This window comes from Malaclemys terrapin, chromosome 18 (assembly GCF_027887155.1).
Source record: "Malaclemys terrapin pileata isolate rMalTer1 chromosome 18, rMalTer1.hap1, whole genome shotgun sequence".
Classification (NCBI taxonomy): Eukaryota; Metazoa; Chordata; order Testudines; family Emydidae; genus Malaclemys; species Malaclemys terrapin.
Genome location: NC_071522.1, coordinates 13,670,571 through 13,695,748, shown reverse-complemented (window position 1 = coordinate 13,695,748; position 25,178 = coordinate 13,670,571). Strand labels below are relative to the sequence as shown.

General features: G+C 41.5%; 1 protein-coding gene across 1 annotated transcript in view; it reads left to right on the top strand.

Annotated features, from left to right (window-relative positions):
- Positions 1-23,109, top strand: part of GALNT17 (polypeptide N-acetylgalactosaminyltransferase 17) — a 281,383-nt gene extending 258,274 nt beyond the window's left edge. The window contains exons 7-11 of the mRNA XM_054008560.1: positions 3,954-4,139; positions 6,991-7,128; positions 8,815-8,910; positions 18,989-19,156; positions 19,833-23,109. Coding sequence (XP_053864535.1) covers positions 3,954-4,139; positions 6,991-7,128; positions 8,815-8,910; positions 18,989-19,156; positions 19,833-19,961 — 717 coding nt within the window. The 3' untranslated portion in view covers positions 19,962-23,109. The remainder of the gene's footprint in view (positions 1-3,953; positions 4,140-6,990; positions 7,129-8,814; positions 8,911-18,988; positions 19,157-19,832) is intronic.
- The last annotated feature ends 2,069 nt before the right edge of the window (positions 23,110-25,178 follow it).

Genomic DNA, 25,178 nt, shown 5'->3' with positions numbered 1-25,178 from the left:
ATTTGTTTGGGAGATAATTGGAAACGCATCACCTACCGCTCTTTTGTTGTGTATTTCAAAAGTCTGTGGGTGAAAGATTTATTTTTTTTATTTGTTTCTCTGAGATTCGCTCCATAGAGCTTAGTTCAAAAAAATTATTTATGTATTCTGGTATCCCCATGACCTGTATTTCTATGCTGGATAGAGAAGAGGTTACACAGTCACCATTATCAATTACTGGAGGGAGATGCATCCAGTTTTACATCTTTCTGGATGGATGAATGGCTGGCTAATAGCTGTTACATATTGTCTTATGCTGAAAAATAATGAAGACTTTCATGATTCTTTTTCCCACCAGGAAATATACCACAGTAAACTTTTGAAACATGCATTCTATCCTAAGCATGCATATTTTAAAAAAATAATATGCTCCTTTTGTAACTATATGTATAAAGGACAGTGCCAAGTTAAATAGGCCAAACATGACTTAATTTAAAAGTGGATTTTTTTCCTCATTGATCTAAGTGTTGCGATTTATTTTATGTTCTCCCTTTCACAGCTAATGTTTGATCCCCTGAGTAATGGAAAAATCCTGCATACAGTCAGTTAACTGTGTGGAACATATTAACTAGTTAATATGAGCTATTGTAGCAAACAATGCCGCATGGTTGCACAGGTTTTTTGCGATCATCTAGATTTCTATACACTTAATTGGGAAAGCCACTTAATGGGGATGGTTCCCAGGCAACCAGTTATTTTTTTTTTTTTAAAGCTTAATTGAGAGACACTCAACAGGAATAAATGAAACACAGCCCTTCCCAATGAACTTCTCAATTACATGTGCAAAGCTGTCTGAAGACTTAAGGCAGATTAAGACATTGTAACATATAGGTAGCTCTAAGTACTAATGTGTGTTAAAGGCTTATGGCATTTCAAGCACTTGCGTCACTTTAAGACCCACATTAAGTCACTTTAAGTGGCTCTTCGGCTCATTGGGAAGATGGCTTAATTGGAAGGTTAGTCCTGTACTTCTTTTCTTATTGGAGCAAAGAGAACAATATCTGGACGTCTTCCTAATAACACCTATATGGAAACTCAGCATTCAAAGTAAGTTACTGTTAGTCCTATTTAAACAGGGTATAGATATGCGTATAATAGATCAATTTGAACTTACTGAAAGAAGTATATCTAATGCTCAGTGTACAAGAAGGGAAGCCAAGACTCTTGGATTCTATTCTCTGCCTAGTCCCTCTGGGCCACTTCAGTGCAGCCACTTCACTGCCCACCAGTGTCAGTAAGGGAAACCCAATCTGGTTTTGTGTGAGCAAGTACAAGTGACAGCCGCTCTGTGCCTTGTCCTCATTGTACAGATGGGAAGATGAATAATATTTGCCTACTTCACAGGAGTTTGATATGAATGTTCCTAGGATGAAAAGTTCTATAAAAATACAAGTAGTTAAACAAATTTTGGTTTTAAATCACATTGGAATTATTTCTCTCTGCTACAGTTCTCACCAGGTAGGAAATACTTGGTAGAGATGTTTCCATTTTTATTTATTTTATTATGACAGCTTGATCTATTTGAGGGTAGAGCATGGTCATTCCTATCATAATTGCATTTTATTGATCTTACTGCAACAGACTTGTGTATGTATACACATATCAGTGCCCTTCAAATGATACCTGAGACATTATCCTTTAGTTTACTACCATATACATTTGTCCAGAGATTCTTTGTACATTTATTCCTGAAACATAAACTTTTTGTTTCATATGAAAAGATTGTGATTGTGAGTAAAACACAAGACCATAATAGTCGCGTCCCAAGCCTGCTAACTAGTAGTGTTGGGGAAAAGAATTTTAGTTCTGTGACAATAATTCTGACCACATGAAAATTCTCTGTCCTCAATCAGGATGAAAAGCCAAAATCTGAAAATTTGTCTTGGAACTGAAATCCCATAATTCATTTTGGAAACACTGAAATGTGGTGGTTCTAAAATAAAATATGCTCTTAGGGTTGCTCAGATGCATGAAAAGTGACACAGTTCTGAATTCTATCTTTGTTTTGGTGGTGTTAGAAGTCAAGGGCAAACCTCAGAATCAGGGTAGGTTTGCTGTGTTGTTTTGTGCAGCACCTAGCACAGTGGGATCCTGATACATGATTTGGGATCCTAGGAACTCCTGGAATACAAATAATACCCAGGGTATATGTGCTGTTGAGAGCAAGGAAGGTACAGCATTAGCTCCAATGTGTTCCTGGAAGATGCACTCTCGCTCGTTGTCGTTCCGCATTTGTGCATGAAAACAGGCGTTTGAACCTATCCATTTGAATAAATGGTGGAAGTTCATAAAAACTGGCTAATTGCCTTGGATAACTAAATATTTTCAGTTTTGTCATTATTAACATAGGGAAGTGCAAGGGAATAATTCCTAGAGAAGCTTACCTTAGTATCTCTTAGATACAAGTGGTGAGCTCTTAAGGGTCACCTCTGTAGCCATAGGGTTCTGAATGGGTACATATGGATGCTCTTTTTGTGTGTCTCCTAGAATTGTGCGCCTGTTGGGCCAATGCAATTAATCTCGATTTACTTCAGGGTAACTGAGATCAGAATGTGATACCATACGGAATGAGGCCAACGTAAATTGGAGCACACAAATGAAATAAAAAGTGGTGGGCCCGGAAATAATCTCAGATACTGTGCTATAATAATTATGCAAAACATTAATGAATAACACCACAAAATAGGCTCAACTGTGATCATGAGGCATACCTGGCATGCGTTTGTGTCATACCTGTCCAGTGCCTAGAGCCCTGGATATGATCCTTTATCAATTTAAGATGGATTAAAAACCAGGGATTGTAGAGTACAGGTATGCTAAGACTTTACATAAAGGTTTCTGGAAAGAATATATTGTTGGTTGTATGCCTCAGTCCATTTCTGTATGAGAGAATGAAGACTTGAAATTATTGTAATAAAATATAATCTGCGATTTAAAGACATTTAAACCATGGAGGTGGGGGGGCGCCAGCGGGGAAGCATGAGCAAATGTTTCCTAGAGAAATCTGTCCCTACAATCCGTTTCACTGCGTTACCTTTCTTGTAGAGTCAAACATTGCCGATATTCCATTGGTCACCCAGAGTGCCCTAGGCACTTACAGCTATGGAAAAGGCTTAGGGCTTGCTTCCTTCCCAACAGATTTCCAGGATTGGACATGGCCAAGAATTGAATTCAAGGCCTGATCCAAATCAATGGAAAGTCTCCAGTTGAAGTCAGTGAGCTTGGATCGGGCCCTTTCCAGACCTCTGGTGCCATTGTCGGCATCAATAATGCTGATACGTCGCAGACACCACTATGACTTGAATAAAAGAAGTGGTGTGTGCACTCTATTAGTCAAGAGTAACAGCCATATAAACTAAGGGCCCAATCCTGCAGACACTTACCAAACATAGGGCGAAATCTTGGCCCCATTGAAGTCCAGTGGAAGTAGTGTGATCAGATGTCCCAATTTTATAAGGACAGTCCCGATTTTGGAAGCTTTTTCTTATATAGGCACCTATTACCCCGGACCCCCTGTCCCGATTTTTTATACTTGCTGTCTGGTCACCTTAAGTGGAAGTTTTACCATTGTTTTAAATAGGGCCCTGATTTCTCCCTACAGAGTGCTTGCTACGATGAGTAGTCTAATTGGGATTTACAGTAGTGAGCACTACACTGACAGTATTTGCAGGATTGGGCTCTCAGGTATTACAGAGCCTTTATCAGACTATGCTGTCATCCACATGGTGGTCAACGGACTGTGGTAGTTCATTTGGGGGGAGGGGGGAGGGAACAGCCCTTCTTTCTCCTCCTCCTCCTCCATTTTTGGATGATTGTACCCTGAGAGCAGCAGAGATTAATGTGCTGGATTCTGATCTGAAAACTCAGTCCTTCGTCAACTGACTGGCTGCACATCTCATTCTGCTCTGTTTCAGGTGTGGCTGTGTGGTGGCAGCATGGAAGTCCTGCCGTGCTCCAGAGTTGCTCACATTGAACGCAAGAAGAAGCCCTACAACAATAACATTGGTTTCTACACCAAGCGGAATGCTTTGCGAGTGGCCGAAGTGTGGATGGACGATTACAAGTCTCACGTTTACATTGCATGGAACTTGCCACTGGAGGTACAGCTTTTCCTCAATTCATGTACTCTTACCTCTTATTTTTTTAACATCTTAAATAAACAGTACATAGCTGTCTTTTGCATCATGATACTGATGGTGCAAATAAGCATAGCTCCGTTGACTTTGATGGAGGATATTACTGGAGGACATAGAAGTCCGTGGAGCTATGCCGATTAACACCAGCTGAGGGTTTGGTTTAAACACACAATGTATTTGCCTCATGCTTCAATTCATATTTACTGTGTATTTATATCACTGACATTACCCAGCAAATTTAGTCTTTAATCCCACAGAAAGACAGAAAACAATCAAATCTTTCTGCACACTCAGTAAATGTCTTTTTAACACACTGTTTCATGTGGTGAATGTACGTTGCATGCCTTGCGACACAGACCCATAGTAACAGGAACCATCGCTTCCATAATAGCAACGTCATTGTAAATTCTCCAACTTGTAGCCCAAGCTCATTCTGTTGAGTGTATTCCACAAAAATTGTTGGGAAAACAATTTCTATTCCAAGTTCCCAGCCTTCAACACAGTGCTTTACAAACATAGGCTAAGCAGGGTCTCTGCCCTGAAGACCTTAGTTTAGAGACAAATAGCATTTATAAACCATGTTTACAGATGCATTAGATACACAAACATCCAAGACAATGGAACAGCTATTCATGAAATGGGCTCCAATTCCAACAGATATGTGTTTGTGTAGCTGCTGTAAATAGTACAATACATTGTGATTGTATGGCTACGTTTACTCCACATAAATGCTTGAACATAAGTGTCTGCCTGTATGGGCCAGTTTACAGGATTGGGGCCTCGGCTTGTATTACTTCATGCCTCCAATAGCAGTTGTGCGTGAACATTAGATAGGGCCTGATCCAACTCCCCATAGAAGTACAGAAGAAGACTATTGACTTGAGTGGCTGTGTCACTAGTGAACAGAGTTGTTTACCTAGGCCCTTATTAAATTTTAGTTTCAAGGAGCCACTCTGGATGTCCATATCCAGGCAAAACTCCTTTTGACTTGAATAGGAGCTTCTGCCTGCAGAGGGATTGCCAAATATATGTTTAGGCTTTATAGAGCACATCCAAACAAAGATGAATTCCATTTAGTACAGCAGCCTGTCGTCCTGTTACAGTAGAGCCTGCTTGTAAGAAAACACCATCCTTGAGGGATGAGCGTTTTGAGCGTGCTGCCATTGTAGTCTGAAGAAAGGTTATGTCTGTGGAGATTTACTGGCATTTGGCCACGCAGTAACGTAGCCTTTGTTCTTTGTCAGAGAACAAAGGGTACTTCGGTGCGGTTGATTAGGTACTAACCTTCTGAAAGGGCTTCCTGATTTGACATGCTGGGGACTGCAGATGGTCCCTAATTAATATGCTGTTGTGAAACACATGAGCTGGGGCTAAAAGATCTGAGTGTTGTGGGTACTCCAAGTGCATGTGATGAAGAAAGAGAGTTGGCAGGAGTCTGACTTCTGACTGCTTTCTGGCTTTTTTTAGGCTGTATCTGCAATCATTCCTGGCTAACTTGGGATAGGGTTGTAAGCAAGTTGAGTGGGCTCAGACCCAAGCCTTAGACCTTTCTGTGTAAGAGGCAAGTGAATAAAAGTTTCTTTGGGGGGCTTGCTCTTGGGATGAGTTGTTTTTTTGTTTGTTTGTTTGTTTGTTTTTTTTTGAGCTTACCACAGAGAGTAGAAAATTAGATCCCAAGCTTTGAGGGCAGTAGAGTTCTATGCTTAAGGAGCAGCGGGAATCTCCCTAGTAATGGTCTTAAAAGAGCAGCTGAGTCTTTTTCAAATGGTTCCGGAATTTTCTATGGGCATTATTAGTCACCCTGTGAGGGTTTAATTTTAAAGTACACTTGTTCATATCCATTATAAAACCTCTTCAGTGCAAACATGTATTGACTCCTTTTTGTTTTTATATAATATATAGAACATGTTTGCTCAGTGTAAAACACCATGCACTGAATATTTCAGTCTGACTTGGTTTGTGGGCTTCCTTAGCACATCATCCCAGCTCACTTCATCCAGATTTTATACCCAGTCTTACCTGTCATCGAAGTTGAATCATACTTGAAATTGTCTGGAGGTTTTCCTGAGGTTCAGCCTAAACTTAATTGTCTCCATAATTTTATTCTATTACTCTTGGTTATATTCTCCCATGATGCCCTAAGTCTTTTTTTTTTCTTTTACACCTTCCTAAACATGCTCACTCCTCAGCCATCTCTTAGCGAAGTTTCACGAATTTCGTTCTTTTAGGAGGGACAGATTTTTAAGTGTACAGTACCCACAACTGGGGCCAGATTTTCACAAGAGCTCAGCACTCAGTCCCTCCCCGTCTAATAACCTATGGCCAGACGGACTCTTACTTTGGTGCCTAAATAGAAACTGAGCTCTTCTGAACATTTTGGGCACTGATCCCTTCAGGAAATTCTCTGGCTTTAGGGACTGATCCAAAGCCCACTGACTAATGGTTTCTTAATCTTTCCTCAAAAGTCAGTTCTTCCAGCTTCCTAAATCTTACTTGTTGTCTCTGAATTCCTGCCCACTTCACATCAATCTGAGTACTATTTCTTCCTGTTTGTTGTGGCTATGAGATACTTGCCTTTCTATTGACCTTCTTGGACAAAGTGTGTTTTGTGGGTTTTTGTTTCGTTTTTAAGAAATGGGTGTGTGTGGGTTTTGAAAATAGCATAGTCCACCTGTATGTAGAGCGGCTTTTGGAAATCTTCAAGCTGTTCGGCAACCATATGAGAATTCAAGGAAACCCAATCCCTTTGTTAAATAACATGGCAAGAATAAACTCTTACTTAAGGTGCCGAGTTTGTCTTTTTTTTCTTTTTCAGAATCCAGGCATTGACATTGGGGATGTCTCGGAGAGAAAAGCATTAAGAAAAAGCTTAAAGTGTAAGAATTTCCAGTGGTACCTGGACCATGTTTACCCAGAAATGAGGAGATACAATAATACTATTGCCTATGGGGAGGTAATTAAGACAAAGCATGCTCTTAACACAGATTGATAAGTATCATACTGTATAAAGGAATGACACATGAGCATGCCAATGTGTATATAATCAGAAACACCTTTCATGATGATCCTGAATAGCTGCATTTTAGAATTTGTTCACCGTTCCCTATAATGTTTTGAGCTTTAGGTTCATTCCCGATTTTGGGGTCCCATATATACCCAAACATTTAAATAGTTCCCACAATATTGTGTATGGTGCCTGCTAACTCCATTGGATAAGCCTGTGAGTGTGTGTGTGTGTGTGTGTGTGTGTTTATAATATATATAATATGTGTGTGTATGGAATGTGCTGTCCTATTGTAGAAATTTCTTAATTTACACTTGACCTAACTTTTGCCAGTTTGCAGGGGCCTGGACATATGTGCTCTATAGGGTGTAATCCTTTGCCCCAAAGCCATACCATTGTGCCATGTAAAAAGACTGAATTCAGTATTGACTGGCATTGGGACCACAAGAGAATTATAAAAACAGCTATTCACAGAAATTAAGTAGTAATGATCCATTGCAATACATTTCCCATGGAATAATGACGGCCCTGGCGGAGTTGCTGAAACAGCCCATGGATCCCAAGAACATGTCCCACACCAAGGTTATTGATGTCTTTTAAGCTGAAAATAGAGACAGGAATTTTTAATATGTGATATAACTTCAGTTGGTGTCTATGGGGAGATTCTGGAGAACAAATGACTGTACACATTAGCAAATCTCATTGCTTGACTCCTCTCTCAACATTTCATTCACTTTACAGTATAAATGTTACACCATGTCTGTATTAGTATGCGCAAGCTTCTCCTTGAGCCTAAAAGATCTTTTCAGTTGCCTCAATTTTTCCCAGGCCAGTAGTATTTCCCATCCCTCAGTTACCCTCCTTCTCCTAAGTTCCTTAAAAATGCCTGACTAAGGTCAACACTGCGCCAGTTTCACTTGCAGCCACAGCTTGGATCAGCATTATGATTTAAAAGCTATAAACACTCTGCAGTCTTGCCCACAAGAAGCACTGCATTGATCCCTATGCTCTCCATTACTCTTCTGAAAAGGGGTGTTGCCAGTGCTTGCTGCCAACTGCAACATGGGCACAAGAGCTGAGAGCTCTGAGCATGTCTCCGAAATGGCTGACGGCGTCCTCTGGGTCCCTGAGCAAATGGGTTGGGACTTTTGCCTAGTCGCTAGGCCTGTGTCCCATCCTGCTCTCCCATGGTAGCATGAAAAGGGTTCCTGGTGCCCTCTTTCCCACACACTCCATCATTGCACCCACATAAGACACTCTGAATTTTATTTCAGGGCTTCTAGAGCACTTCAGGCTAAGGAATAAGGAGTGCTGCATTGACCCCCCCCCCCCAAACCATACAGTGGATGACTTGAAAACATCACCACCACACATGTCTAATATCCTAAATACAGAGGCAACTGAAATCATTGCAATTGTCAGTAAACAATAGGTTTTTAGTGGTGGCTATTGTATAAATGCAAGTCATTATTAAAACTATTGTGTATGCAGTACAGAAACCTATTGCGTATGATGTGGTAAAGCATCTTCTCTTTTCCATAACACTAAAGGCCGGGGACTTCACTGTGATCATGGGTTACATTCTTCCCTCCCGTAAGGGACAGACACGTAAATATGCAATGTTTGTTTCTACAGCTTCGTAACAACAAAGCGAAAGATGTATGCCTTGACCAGGGTCCACAGGAGAACCACACAGCAATACTGTATCCATGCCACGGCTGGGGACCTCAGGTTAGGATTTATTTTCTGTTATACAGTGTGCACAAGTAACAGAGAATTGGCCGAGATAGCTGCAAAGCATAATAAAGACATGCAGTGGGGTCTGTTCATTTAGACTTTCAAATGACAAGGCTGGTCGTCATCTGAAAAATGAAGAGGGTGGGGGGGTTATATTTTTTCCATTCACTTAGAGCAATTTTCCAAATTAAATTACCATAATCTTGAGAGAGCTCTGCATAAAATCTTAATTTAAAAACGACATGGATAAATAATGCTGAAAGCAAATAGCCAATCAGCAAAATAGAGCATGCACATGTAACACATTAAGGCATTTTATTTTTCTGTTACCAGCAGGGTAAAGAGACACATGGGAAAACAAAGCAAATGGCGGTGGTTTTTTTTCCCCCTCCCCCTTCACCCGATGGCATAACTAGAATGTTCTTTCAACTAGGTGAGGACTTAAATGGAGCCTTACTAGACCTTAGCCTCTTACTTGTCCAAGAAAATATGGGCCAACCAAAAGGCTCTTTGAACCATTGTGTTAATTCAAATCACATTCTGGGCTAAAGATCATGGTGTGTTTTTGTGGTATTATGGCTCACCTTAGCCCATGATATAACTTTATCCTTCAATATTTTAAAAAGAAACTTAGTAAATTCACTATACTTGAATGGTGCTGGCTGGACAGCCCTGGAATTGGAAATCCTATGAGTAGCCATTGAATAGGTACTGCATAAACAGTGCCAATGCATCCATCCTTAAAGCTGGGGGGATGGAAACTGTGCTGTGCTTCCAAGATCTGCAAGCCTCCAAGGGTAACTTGCCAAGGCTCCTTTATCACTTTGCATCCTTCTCTTATTTTGGCCTGTATGTCTACTTTTGTGCTTCCTCATAACCTGGGAGCGCAATCCTGTTCACATCTGCCAGGTAGTCATCACCTTTTCATTGATATCCCTCCTCAAAATGCTCTTCTTCCATGGAGATGAAGAGGGTCCAAAGCAAGATCATGATACTTCTGGAAGTAGAAGAGCCATAATACGATAGGCCACTTGTTGTTTTTTTTTTTTTTTCCTACCTGACCAAAAGCAGGAGACACCAGAAATCATTAAATTCCAGCCCAACCAAACCCAGGAAATATTGGAACTAGTTCTCATGAGATCTGCAGCCCGATCTATATATACACACGCAAGAGGTTTTTCAGATAATTTAGCTAAAGATCCAAGTTTTTGGGTGTGTATCCAACTTCAGCCTCTGAAGTGCTTGAGATTTACCCATTGTTATAGGAGCACAATCAAGCAATAGGTGAGGTGGAAAGGATACAGATGGAGTGTTCCACAGTCAGTGTGCTCAGAGAATAAATGCACCAGTAGGTAATGGCTACATCTGGAATTGGGAAGGCAAACCTGCCGGCAACCCATCTTTCATAGTTCTCTTTTCTTCTATTGCTCCCCTTTTACCCTACTATAAAATCTGTGCACAGCACTGAACAATCAGGTCAAGCATTACTCACCCTACCTCCTCTGGCTCAACATCTGAACAGAAGGGATTTCATCATTTGCCCTTTGCTAGAAAAACTTTTCCTGGATCATTAGTGTGCCAAGATCCACTCCACATTCAGGTAGAGTTTTATTTATTAGAAGGCAAGTCATCTGCCTTTGAGTGGGGTTTTTTGAAAGGGAAGGACTGACTGTTATTCCAGAGGCTCTGGAAACTTTATTGCCTGTGATATATTATTTCCCTTGCTCTACTATCTTGGTTTTGGTTTTTGATTCCCTCTGTCTTCCAGATGGACAGCATCATGTATATCGCCCTATACATGACAATGTCTTCTAATTGTTGTTTTTAAATCTACCATCTAAAACCAACTCTACCCAAGCAAAGCACTACACTTCCACACAGTTCTCGCCTGGGGCAGAGGATGAGAAACAAAATTAGCCACACCTGACACATTGATTAAAAGCATTCCCATACAACAGTAATAAGGGGGTATATAAAATTATACAGAATAGAATCCGAGATCCAAGGTACCTTTATAAACTGCCACTGTTTGACAAGTTCACTCTGCCTACAAAGTGAGCTCCCTATCAAGCCTTCATCTCAAAAGGGGGAGGGATAGCTCAGTGGTTTGAGCATTGGCCTGCTAAATTCAGGGTTGTGAATTCAGCCCTTGAGGGGGCCACTTTGGGATCTGGGGCAAAAGCAGTACTTAGTCCTGCTAGTGAAGGCAGGGGGCTGGACTCCATGACCTTTCAGGGTCCCTTCCAGTTCTAGGAGATAGGATATTTCCATTTATTATTATTATTAAAAAAAGTGCATAAGCGTCCTACAAGGACTCAGGGTGAAGTCTTAATTCCTGGTCCCAGTTGTTCTGTAAGCCAACATCTCCATGTTTTCTGGGGTCAATGAGGTTCTCATTAGAAGTTGTGAGAAAGGAAGGCTCTAAGGTTTATTCTGCTGTTTCTTCTACCAGTGTTGCATGAGAGAGCTCAGGGCTGCAATTGCATTCATTAAGATCAAAACTGTGAAATATAACACAATAAAGACCATCATAGTAAGTGCTCACCAGATATTTGCATAATAAAAAGCTTGCCTAAGGAAACCAATTTCTCACATACACCAGAAAGGAGTGCAAGGGGAAAACGGTCTCCTGCAAGACAGAAAGGTTCCTAAACTTGTTTGAGGTAATTAATTCATTGAAAAGATTTGCAGCTAAAGCATTAGTTTTCTGGCTGGCAAAAAGCTGTTCCAGCCCATGTAACTGATTCCAGCCGTGCTCTGGCTCCACCCTGTAGTTTTAGCAGTGGTAGGATAGACTACCAGAGATGTTTGTCAAACTCATGTTTGAAAATTGTCTCTCTTCCTCTCTCTTGTGGTAGCACTTGTATATAATCAAGCTCTTTTATAGGATTTTTTCCCCCATCTGTCTATCATAGAGCTCTTTACCAAGGAGGTATTGTTATTCCCGTTTTATGAAAGAGGAGATGATTATGGTAGAGTTCAAGTTTACAGCAAGGCCCTGGTGTCAGGTAGACTTGATCCAGTGACTGGTAACTTGCCCAAAGACAGGGCCTGATATTGGCTCTCGTGGGGTGACCAGCAATGGCTTCAGCTGCTCAGCTCACCTCAGTGCCCATGGTTCACCAGCACTATTCCCATAGAGATGGTACTCTAGTTAGGGCACTAGTCTAGGACTTGGGGAGACGTGAGTTCAAGTCCCAGCACCAGGACAGATTTCATATGTGACCTTGGGCAAATCACTTAGTCTGTCTCTGCCTCAGCTCCCCATCTGTAAAATAGCAGCACTGAGCTACCTCCAGGGAGTCTTGGGAGAAAAAATATATACACGGTTACGAGGCAGTTGGACAGTATGACAAAAGGGGCCATATAAATACACAGGAAAATGAATAAATAGAAGGCTCCCTTGCTGTAAAGGCCCTGGGTAATTTCAGGGCCTCTGATGTGTTCAGATACAAGTTATCTTCCCTTATGGCTTTCAGCTGGAAAATTTGCATGCCCAAGTGCCAGAAATACCCTAAGAGAGCCATCCTCAAGATATTTCCAGCCTGACCTTTGAAGATTCACAAGGGTAGAGTAGTTCCAGTCAACATCTCGGTGATGGGATACTAGCTCACACTGAAGCTGAACTGAAAACTCTTGTAGGGCCACCTGTACCTAGCATGGGATCAGTTCACAGTTAAGCCTTAAGATGAAGATGGATGGATATCCTATTCTTTGTACAAAGGGAAGGATAAACTAGATCAGCCAGTGATGTAGCTCTTTACTAAACATAACTTAGGCACTGTTGTGAATGTGCCATTTAATAATAATTATGCACAAACTGCATATTGTACTTTGTAGATGAAAGCTTATGCCTTTAAGTTTCTGACTGTATGAGAAACTAAACTGATACTGCCTGCTAACCTTGGACTTTGAGATGAATAACTAAAAGCAGGTTTTTTCTTCCTTCCGCTTTTTTTTTTTTTTTATAATTAAGCTTAATGATGTTTTCTTTTCCTACGTGGTGATCTGAATTAAAATGTCGCGTTGCTGTTTGACTGGCAGGCTCAACGAAACCAGCTCAAAGCAGATTTTTCTTCCTGTTCTTTCTGATCCATGTTGTTCCTTTCCTCTCCAAACCATGAAAGAAACAATGACCCCAATTAATGTGGGCATCTAATGGTATGCCCAGCTGCTCCAAAAAAAGAGAATGGCATTTGGGCACATAAAGCAAACATTTACAGTTAGATTTGTCTGCTAAGTTATTTTGGTGTTCTGGTAAAATGCAATCTGGCTTCAGAGCCTTGCGGTCAGACACATAGTGCAGCTTGTATTGCCGGTTAGATTATTATTATTATTTTTTTTTTTTTAGCTTTTGCTCCAAGTATCTCCATGCCCGCATTTGTCTCCTGGCCTTTTTTGTTGTTGTTTTGTTTTGTTTTGTTTTGCTTGTCTCCGCTGTTTATCTTCCCTTTAGTGTTCCTTCTTTCATATAAGGCTTTCATTCATTTCTAGGTTAATTCATCACCAAGCGTGAATGATGAGGAATCCCTTTATCCTGTAATTAAATTGAATCTGCTCTTGGACTCACTTTGTTAGCTTCATCTTTTTAAGTGATATATCATTACTGCAAAGTGTTTTGATGATGTATTACAGTCTTGTCATTGGAGTGACAGAACTGTGGTGATATATTAGCATAATAGAAGGCATTATAATACAAGATAATGTCCATCCAGCAGTGCCTTCCATTTAATTATAGGATAAAATATGTTTTCCTCAAACAAATCTGTTAAGCAGCAGGACGCTGGGACAAAGCCACTAATAGTGAGATAATCCAGAAGACTGGTGTATCATGGGGGACAAATAGCATTTAGATTGAATTATTTAAAAAAGAAAATACTGTACTCTTATGTATTGTGGCTAGTTGAGAATCTGCCCTCTACAGAAAAGAAGCTAAACAACTCTCAATTATTTTTCAGTAGTCAAGGAACATCATCAAGACTTATTTACCAGGTCCTAAGAAGTCTAATTAACTTTCTTCCATCACAGAGGAGTAACCAGGCAGAAATAGTAATCAAAGAGTATATATTGTTAATGTCAGGTTTACAAATGAGGAGATCAAACTGAATGATGCACCAGTGCATTTGTAGAGTGAGAGGCTTACCCAACTGTGTTTAAATTTGCAGAAGCTGCAGGTTCGCTAAATAAATGATGTAATCTTTACTTTACCCCTCCTTCCCTCTTAAAAACATAGGCAGCTGCTACCTCCTTTGAACAGAGACAGAGCTCCACCATCCTCTTCTGCAGTGGAAAGATATTTAGAATAGTGATACTTGGAGGTTCTAGGACCAGTCCCTTAGCACAACCTCACTTGTTAATTTGGGGGTTAGGTTGTGCAACCCTTATGTTGGCGAGCAGTTACTTAGAGGCACATCTCATGGGGCTACACGTGGACGTGTTCAACCTTGCCCAAAGTCAGCAGTTAGCCTGAGACTGTGTAACTCCATATTAATTTCCTTTAACGGTGTGGTCACTAGATTGTTGGGTTTTTTTAAGGGGTCCTCTTGGATTCCTTCCCTTTCCCCTGTTTTTCCCTCTTACTCTTCCCCTCCCCCTTTCTAAAAATCCTCACATCATAGTGGTCTGATAGGGTGTGTCTGTACTGCATGCTAAGCCCAGGCTCAGGTCTGAGTCCAACCCCCCTTCTGTCCACACTGATCAGACTCGCTCAGGTCAGCACGCACTCAAGACCTACGTTCTCAGACCCTGCTGAGGGGGTTGATCAGAGCCCCCGAAGTCCCACTGAGACTCAGATCCAAGCTCTGTTTTACAATGTGGACACAGGTCAAGACATGGACTTAATTCAGAAGGTTTTCAGTAGGGACACATGAACATGACTGAGAGACCCAGGTTCAGCAATTTGAAACCCAGGCTTTCCGTGCTGTGTAGCTGCTCAAACACTGGCTTGGAAACACCCACTCCACAAGCCTGGGTCTCACTCAGGTCTATAATGCAGTGTAGACCTACCCATAGAGGTCTGTTATGGTAATTCCTATGGTTTTGCTTCCTCTTCTTCTTCTACCCAATCCCTAGAGATGTCCATACTCGGCCGCAGCATGTTCAGTCCCTGCCAGTGTGGGACTATTCATGAATACTAACAACATGTTCTGTAGAAGTTAGCAGTGTAGAGTACATCCGTGAGAACTAACATCTCACAGCCTGCCATTTTGATCTGTGGAAAGTGTGACGCCCAACACTCCCCACGACTTCTATGCACTCTCACTTGCTGAAATGTGGGCTGGGCCACCTTGGTGCCCACATACACTTGTCCCCCCAGTACCTCTGCCCTGAGGGGCCTGCACACCTCTGCACTGAAGGCAGAGTATGTTACTTCAGCTGAGGGCACCAAAACCGCAACTTCAACAATGTTGGCAGTAACTTTAGAACCAAAACATCACAACTTTCATTCATCCTTCATTCAGAACACAAGGGGACTTGTACTCCTCAATCACTTAAGCTTATTTGAAAATCACACCCTTAAACTTATTTAACTCATCAAGGCATGTGCACAACGTTAACACTCCAAAACAGCCTTTTCAAGCAGTGATGCTTTCCAGGAATAACTGTCCTCCACCTTGAGCTGATGAAAAAAACTGAAGAGTAAAGCAATTGCAAGCTCTGTTTTGGTTGACAGTGAGCTAGATCAAATAGTTTGCAATATGCTGAAGTCAATCCAGAAATGCATTCTGGGCTTTATTTATCTGGCTATTATACCAAGTAGGTTGAACATCTACTATATCCCCTGTGATAGATTTCTCATAAGATCCGTGTTTGTTCTTCAGATTATTTCATTTTCCCATTGCCCCTTCCCCTCAGGACCTGATTTGATTTTTGCTCTAGTTACTTTTCCCACCACATTAGGAGATAACATCTAAGCACAGAAATTTTATTGCCTTGTGGGCAGTAGGCCAACAGGCTAAAGAGAAGGTGCCAAACATAATGAAAGGAAAGATGCCTAATACAATAATTATATACATGGTCACTAAGGTTTTAAAAGCACATAAAAAAAAATACTTGTACTGCATGCTTGCGCTTGTCGATGGATTTCTTAAAGTCACAGTATTAAAGGAAGGAGTTTGATATTTAGTCCTTGAAAGATTTGTGAGCTACTGTTCAAATACTAATTCAGTTTGGTTGCTTTACTAAAACACGTGCTGTCAGTCAAGAATTTCACTGCTGAGGATTTGAAACATAAAAACATCAGCGCCATTAAAAACAGATAATCCAGAATTTCACCATTCTGCAATATTTGATTTGCTCTTAGAGTAATTCTAATGCTCTGTTCATATGGTAGCCCTCTTTCCAGACAGTCTCATCACACGTTGCAGAGTTGAAGTAATTAAACTCCTGTGATGCCAGGTGAGCATTATACCTGTTTTGTAAATGAATAACCTGAGGCACAGAGAGGTTAAGTGTCTTGCCCAGGGCCTGTTCAGTGGGTCAGTGGCAGAGTTGGGATTAGACCCCAGCAGTCTTGATTTATATTGTGCTGCATTAACCGCTAGAAAGCACTCCTTTCTGTTCTGACTCAACCCTAACACAACTGAAGGCTCTGGCGAAAACCACAGGGAAAAAGAACTTGTCAATGCACAGTCAGGGGAAGTTTGATCATGATATTACATGTGTCCTACTGCATCAAAGCTCTCTTCAGTGCAAGGAGCGCGTGGTGGGCAGAATGGCTGGGGGACAGTGGCCTTTGTTGTGAGTTACCATAGCTTAGGTCTTGCTTAGATTTACACCACTAGAATAATGTTCTTAAGGAACCCTACAGCAGGGACGGCTTGGCATTGCATAGCCCTCTCCTGTCCTCAGCCAGTTCTAGCCAGAATCCATCCCCCTTTGCCCCACCTGGAGAGAGAACCTGGGAAGTTCAGCACCAAACGTACCACAACCCTGCCAAATGATCTGAAGGAGTTGATGAAGCTGTCAATAAATAGCACGCTACTGGTGTAGTGCTCTGCTCTGTTCAATGTTGATATCAATCGGCTGTGTGCGTGTGTTCCCTCTGTGTGCTGTCCCAGCTCTGCGCAGATAGCTGACACAGCAGACCCCGAGAGAACCCCCAATGACCACAGACTCTAGTAAGGTATGAAGGCACGTCGGCCAGGTTTATTATCGAAGAGAAACACCGTCTCCAACTTTCTCTGGCATAGAAGTCCAAGGTGCTGCTAAGGTGCTGCTAGCTAGTACATATGTGCTCCCTGACAATGGACTCAGTCAGTCAGTGGCGGGACTTTCCACTGCCCCCTAGGCTGGACAAAGATATCTACTCAGGGATGCATTCTTATACACAGGTACAAACAAGTTACACATCACTCCTGACGTATTGAGGTGCAACCGCACTACGTAGTAAGGTACAATCCCACTATGTAGTAAGGTGCCGCCTCTCACCTTGTACATGTTGGTTCGAACAAAACAACTCTATCCATCATATTACCCTTTTGGCTCTGTCTTTAGGATGGGTCAGCTTGTTCCTTGTTGTGTGTGGAATGTACAAGTATGCAAATGTTCTAATATCTGGTGTTCAGTACCTTTTAGGTATGTCTCTTTTTGCAGCATCAGCCCTTTCCTTGCCAGCTTCTGTGATCAGGGCCTGCCTCTGGTTCACAGCTTAACTTTGCTTTATGTTAGCAAAGTCTTGACCATTACTTTAGTTCAGGCCTCAGGCCTCATACTGGGCCTCTGATACGGGTTTATGTTTCAGGGCCTCATCCTACTACAGCATGCAGTTATGGTCACTAGCCACTAGAGAGAGACACAGTCATGCATGCCAACCCAGAGCAATGCACTTGTATGTCTAAACCAACATAGTGAAGTAAAGATGAAATTAGAAACAAATACCTTAATAATCGGTATCTGCTTTTATTGGTTCAAGTCAAACCCCTTTACATTGTTTTTAACTTGATTTTGGATGTTTAATTATTCCAACCAAGATAACCATAACTCCCGGTGTGATTTACTGCCTCTCTTTAAGCATCTGGGTCAGAGATATATTCAGTTAATTAATGTGCTGAATACTTCTCATTTGTCTGCTGGATAATGGAGTGATTCATAATTTAAATAAGCAGCTGTGTATATCTTTCCCCTGAATTATAAAAGGCAGGCTGCTGTCATTCTTCTCTTTTCACTCTGTGAATTTAAATACGTCTAGGGAAATATTTTTTTAAACAGTGCAAATATATCAGCCCTTTCTTAAACAACTATGCAGATCATTGGACAGTCAACAACTCTAAGGGACACGAGGGGGGCAGTCGTCTTCCTATAGCTAATTTCTGCCCAGTAGCAAGACTTCATTCTTTCCATGGCTGAGGACAAGACAGCTCGGATGCCTTCCTCTGGTGCTATCATTCAACATTTCCTCCAGAACAGACAGAATGTTCAGGGTGCATGGGAGGAGCGAGATATACAGTTATGCGTTAGCAGGATACTGATGGATACTCCAGTGTCTGGAAATGGTTACACCAAGAGGCTTTTATATCCTCTATTGCTATATACACATATAGGGAACAATATGGGGGATCTAAGATTGGATCAGTTCACGAGGGACGTGATCACAAATCAAATCCTTCACTTGGCTATCCTTACCTACTGGCTGCTATTTTCTACCTATGCCTAGAATAGCTGGAGGGCTGCTCTGGACACACCGACAATGGCATTTAGTTGTCAAAAGAAGAACCCACAGCTAAGCATCTCAGAACCACTAGAATGGTCCAGCATGCCCCAAAATAGCCAGCTGGTTGCAATCTAAAACCACCATGACTAGCATAGTATCAACACCAAATAAAGGCCAAAGGATCCCACCCCACGGGGTTGTTAGTAATTAAAGCCCAGAGCCATAAAGGTATTTAGGTGTCTAACTCCCCCCCCCCCCCCCCGCCACCTGCATCCGTCTGCAAAACTGGGCTAGAAATCTCCGGAGACAGGCTTTTGCATGTCATTCCCATCTCCTGTACTCACTAGCTCAGTCCCCTCTGCATCTCTTCTCTAATCACACTCGAGAAGTACTAACAGTCTTTTTCCCCCACCCCCTCAGCTTGCCCGCTACACCAAGGAGGGATACCTTCACTTGGGGGCCCTTGGGACCACGACTCTGTTGCCTGATACCCGCTGCCTGGTGGATAACATGAAAAGCCGGCTCCCTCAGCTCCTTGATTGTGAAAAGGTCAAGAGCAGCCTCCATAAACGCTGGAATTTCATACAGGTTTGTGAGGATGGGGCTTTTGCCTGCTTCTTCTCTTCCCTTTAACTATGGCCTGTTTCACATATTCTCTTGTTTATAGCATGGAGGAAGCATTTCTGCAAAGGTAGGGGCTACTAGCCAACATGCTGCGAGAGGAGGTGTTTTTGTGCCCCCTTTGCTACTTTTACTCACACAGAAATTGCTCAGCCTAAGAACGATATAACGTTGGTGAGATTAAGGATGTTTCTTCTTTTTTCTAAGTCTTGTACTGCTGGTGCATAAGGTCCAGAATTCGATATTTGCATTATGTATCCATGAAGCCATAGATTCGTTACAAAATGGCATCCCAGAATAGGCTCATGCAGACCTCATAGACTGAAAATTGCCTTTGTCTACGACGGGGGTATGTAATATATTGTCTAAATGTGGAGATCATGTCTCCCTCACACAGAGGATAAGATCCTGCTTCTTGCAGATTACAGAATTTCTCAGCTGAAGGGGCAGGGATATATGCATTTAGGGCTGAAGGATTTCAAGGATTATTTTAATGGATATTATTTCTTAGTTTGCATTCATGCCCGCCCACCAAGTGCTAAGCACTTACCAGGCCCGAGGAAGACACAGTCCCTGTCCCAGCGATTGCATGCAGTCACCTGTTGGCTACACAGAAGGTACTTACCTGTATCTTTGATTTTAGAATGGTGCTATCCTGAATAAGGGGACTGGGCGCTGTCTGGAAGTGGAGAACAAAGGAATGTCCGGCATTGATCTAATTCTTCGCAGCTGCACGGGACAAAGATGGACAATTAAAAACTTCATCAAGTAAAGGTGTAAGGGCCAGAGCAGTCTGAAGAACTTCACTCACAACACAAGTGACTTGGACCGATCAGACCAGGATCCTTTTCACAACTTTGGAAAGAAAGAAATATAAAAACAGAGCTTTATTCACGGTATCAGGAGAGGACCTTGGGGGAAGTGGGCATTCGTGGGTTTTTTTTATTGTATATTAGTCTCTCACAGCTGATTCCAGCTGGGTGAAATTGCGTCAGAACTGTTATTTTCGTCTAGCAAGAGCTCTCAAGGTATCACTTATTTCTGCTGGAATGAAGCCTGTGCAGTCTTATGGACAGTTTATTGACAGGGAAGTGCTGCTTTCACAAATGACTTGAAGCTCTTAGCAAGGGCCATCAAGGTTTATACCAGGACCAGAGTTAAGAGACCTTGGACAAACCCACTGGTCAAGCAAGAGCATTTGTCTGAATAAAACAGAAAAAGATTGCCAAGTTTGAAAGCCTAAAGTGAGCTGAGTTAAAGTTCTTAGGTGTTTTTAAATGTCTCCTCTCTCCCTTTCTCTCACCCACCTTCTTCTTCAACCTGGGACAAGCATGCTTTAAAGTGACAGATCTCAAAGGCATCTCCAAATAGTCCCTTGATTTCCCTCTCCCAACAGCAGGATACCAACTATACATACAAAATGATGGGGCCTCAATTAGCTGTTACAACTCAAGAAAGCAATTTTGGCATCATCATGGATAGTTCTCTGAAAACATCGGTGCAATGTACTGGGGCAGTCAAAACAGCCAACAGGAGGTCAGGAACCGTTAAGGAAGGGATAGATAATCAGACTGTAAATATCACAATGCCAATATAGAAATCCATGGTGCACCCACTTCTTCAATACTGTGTCCAGTTCTGGTCGCCCCATCTCAAAAAAGATATATTAGAATTGAAAAAGATACCAAGAAGGGCAACAAAATATAAGGGGTATAGAACAGCTTGCATATGAGGAGAGATTAAAAAGACGGGGACTGCTCAGCTTAGCAGAGAGACAACTAAGGGAGGAGATGATAGAGGTCTACAAAATCATAAATGATGTGGAGAAAATGACTAAGGAGGTGTTATTTACCCCTTGGCATAACACAAGAACCAGGGGGTCACCCAATGAAATTAATTAGCAGCACGTTTAAAACAAACATAAGGAAGTACTTTTTCACACAGTGCAGTCAACCTGAGGAACTCATTGCTGGGGAATGTTGTGAAGGCCAAAAGTATAAGTGGGTTCAAATAAGAATTAAATAAGTTCCTGGAGGATAGGTCCAACAATGGCTGTTAGCCAAGAGGGCAGAGATGTAACCCCGTGCTCTGAGTGTCCCTAAATTCTGTTTGCAAGAAGCTGGGACTGGATGACGGGGGATGGATTACTTGATAATTGCCCTATTCTGTTCATTCCCTCTGAAGCACCTGGCACCGGCCACTGTTGGAAGACAGAATACTGGGCTAGATGGACCATTGGTCTGACTCAGTATGGCCATTCTTGTATTCTTATCTCATGCCAATTCCTTCATTAAACTAAATCAGTTGAAATAAAAAACTATGATCTTCTGTTGCTTCCCCCTCCACTTAACACGCACGCCTTCTCCAGCAATAGCAAAACCCTGCTTCAGTCCATAAGGCTGTTTAAAGTAGTTATCTCCCGTACCTTCCACCTTCTAACAGTTGCACTAAACCACCCCATGCAGAATGGATCTCCTTTTCCCACGCCTTTGCCAAATGGCAGCGAAATCCCACCACCGCCCTTCTGAATGTGTTCTCCCCTAAATACACCTTCCAGTTTTCCCCCCAAAGTGATTGCTGCTCCTTCACGCCGATGTCAAATGACTGCCCCATTGCAGGACCATTCCAGTGTGCTCTTAGTGAGGACGCCAATGGAAGTTTCCTTGCCCAATGGGCAGCCAATCAGCTGAACAGCAAGATGTTGACCAACCAACAGCATGCTGAGTAGCTGACTGGCTTTCCTCCACACTGTAGTGACAGCACCAGAACTGACTCTCCTGCAATTCTTCTTTATCCTATTGTTGTTCTGTTCTTTTAAAAGTGAGGATAATTATGCTAGTTTGCAGGTCATGCCAAGAGCAAGTAAGAGGAGAGAAGATCCTACCAAGGCAATCCTCTGAGTGAAGTAGTGGGATTAATTTTAAAAATACACTTGTGACAAATGAAGACAAAATAATAATAATAAAAAACCCTCAACTTTGTAGTGTTTTAGTCCTACTCCCCGTGGTAGGTGTTTGAGCCCATTAATTGTACCATGGCTGGTGTATCTCTGTCATTATGGCCTGCTTACCACAATCCTGGCCTCTGTGAGTCTTCATGAGCTTTGGGTAAATCAGGGGAGTCAGGTAAACAGAGAAACGAATGTAGTTTGTTTCAATGCTAATTTGGCACAAGTTCCTGCCCTGGCAGCCATCAAGGCTAATTACAACAACACAATGAAGGAGGCACCGTCACATTCTCAATTTTGAACCACAAGAATATTCACTACCCGATTTATTCAGCCATCATAGGTGACCCCCAGATATTGAGTTTGGGTCCCAGTGTCAGGGTAATTGAGAAAGGGGAATAGTGACATCCAAGTGTTCACATGGACGTTAAAAGAATTCATTTCACATCAAACTGGGTCTGTTGTGGGGAGGAGGGAGCCTCTTTTCTTTGTCTTTCTCACAGAATAATAATTTTTCTGGTTGCCCTCTGGTCAGGGTGAGTTAAAATATATTAATATATGAGATGTACGTGTAAATATCATTCCCAAAGACTGGATGTACACAGAGTTGTTTGCTGCAGAACACTCGTGCCTGTCTTCCATTCGGGTCAGGATGAAGCTACCTTGATGTTTAATGAGTTTCATTTTCAGTGCCATGCAATAGGTTTATAGCTGATGTTTTAGTAATTTATTGAACAGAAGCAGATGTATTTCATTGTTCCTTCTACAGCAATGAACATCATTGTTCAATCATGCTTGACAAGACTCCCTCATTCATTGGCATTTCTCTGATTTTTTCACCCTCGCTGTCCTTAATGAAGTGAAATCTTTCAGTTGTCCTGAATTGCACAGTACGGAGTCATTGTAGAACTTCGCTCTCTTATTAGCTGTTGCATCATCTCTTGTGTAATAAATTTTAGCACTTACAAAAACAGCATGATGTGTATGTTTTAAAATGTATGTAAGTCCCCCCCCTTGTTCATTGCCACCTTGTAACGAAAATAATTTGCCAAGAAACTTTTCACTGAAAAAAATGGTGGAGGTGGCGGGGGAGGGTTATGCTACAAAATTAATAATAAGTGCAGTACAATTATCTCTAAATGAGCAATTCATTTACTAAAGGTCAGCATGGAAATCATGTATTGCTTAGTGTTGGGAGAACTCAAAATGTTTCAGCATAATCACCCCAAAAGTTTGCATGTTTATCTGAAACTTTTATGACTATTCCAAACCCAGAGGCCAGTCCTGCCACACTTAGGCATATAGGATACTTTAATCACACATGTAAAGTTACCTATATAGTTAGGGTGACCAGATCACCACACTAAAATAAGTAAGAACCATCTCTTTGCATCAGGCTTTGTCTAAAGAGATGACTCTGGGGAAGAAACTGGACTTATTTTGTGATGGGATTCCATTTAAGAAGACATTGTCAATGAGTATTTTGAAGCTCTTTGATATTATTATTTTATAAATCATAATATAAGTAAATATAAGAAAATGAAAAAGTGAAGAGGATTTTGGACGTGAACAAGGCATTTCTGATTTGGTACTCAAATGGATATAGGTTTGGGGTGAAGGAAGAAATTCTGCTAAATTGGTTTCCAATCAGCATACATAGCAGGCTTTAAAAATATCAAGAAGAAAACTTCAGCAGACAAGCTCCTGGCTCTACTAAAGTCAACAGGAGTTTTACCACTGACTTAAATGGAGCCAGGATTTTACCTCTTGTATTCATTTAAAGTTCTTACATTTAGGACTGTAAAATGCAAAGACAGGCCAAAATCAAAACCTGAGATCCAAACTTTGGTGCTTTTACAGATCTGGATCTAAATGTTGCATCTTGCATCTCTCTCTAGTAATTTGTTAATTGCTTCAACAAGCAATGTCCGGGTGGCTTGCCTCCCAAGTAATTTAAAAAGGATTGGCTGCCACTGAAATGTGGAAGGACTCATTATCCTCTGCTCCCTATTTAACACAAAGGTGTTTTTATTTTATTTTATAGAAATGGAACTTAGATTTTAGAAAAAGAAGAATGAAAGGGAGCTCGCCTATGCAGATTAATTTGGTCTGTCAGTCACAAAGATAATGAAATTATATACTGAGAAGATGAGAAATCACCTGGTCAGAAGTATTATTTGTGAGTAAATCATCAGACATGGGGAGGGGCTTTTGGGATTATGCTAAAAGCTCTTTTTAAGGGATATTACAAGACTAATGGAAGAACACCTGCATTGTCATTGCTGTATAATTTTGTAAGTTTCTGATTTTATAATGGGCCAGTCTAGGTCAGAGGGAACTATACAATGCAACCTATTTTATGGGTTCAAAGGCAAAAATGAGCTTTTATTCCTACAGTCAAAATTCTTTAGCAGTAACTTTTTTGCCACTGCCCTGGGCAGATAGCCAAGCTTTCAGAAACTTCACTGTTAGACTGCTTTCAAAGTCATAGGTTTGACTCATGAACTCCCACTAGAAAAGCCTCTGTGGGCACTCATCCAATGTTAATGGGTATGGAGTTAAGCACTCTGTTATGCAGTGTGAAATTAAGCATTGTGAAATCCTTATAACGAGCGCTGGGAAGCAACTACGAAACTGCAGATGCGCTTTTGGTTTTGCTTTTTTTGTATGAAACGTACGGAAAGTTCATGTGACCATTAGAAATCCCGGCTGAAATTCCAAGCCTAGCTGAATAATCCATTGAGGGCCAGACCTCCCTCATTTGAACCAAAGTGTTTTGTAAATTTACACAAACAATCAGATTACATTTTTGTCAGGTTCAATGATCTGAATTTCTCCCCCTTGTAGCCCCATCCACCTGACAAGTGCAGAAAGGCAAGGTTTTGAGAGATTCCCCAGCTTTGCAGAATTTGCAGCTTTGGTGGAAAATTGAAGGTTGGGTTGAGCACTTTGGAGGTATTTATTTGGGGGAGATGGTTGGCAAAATCAGTCCTACAAACATTTACCAGCAAGAGTTACACAATACTATAAAGTCAATGGGGC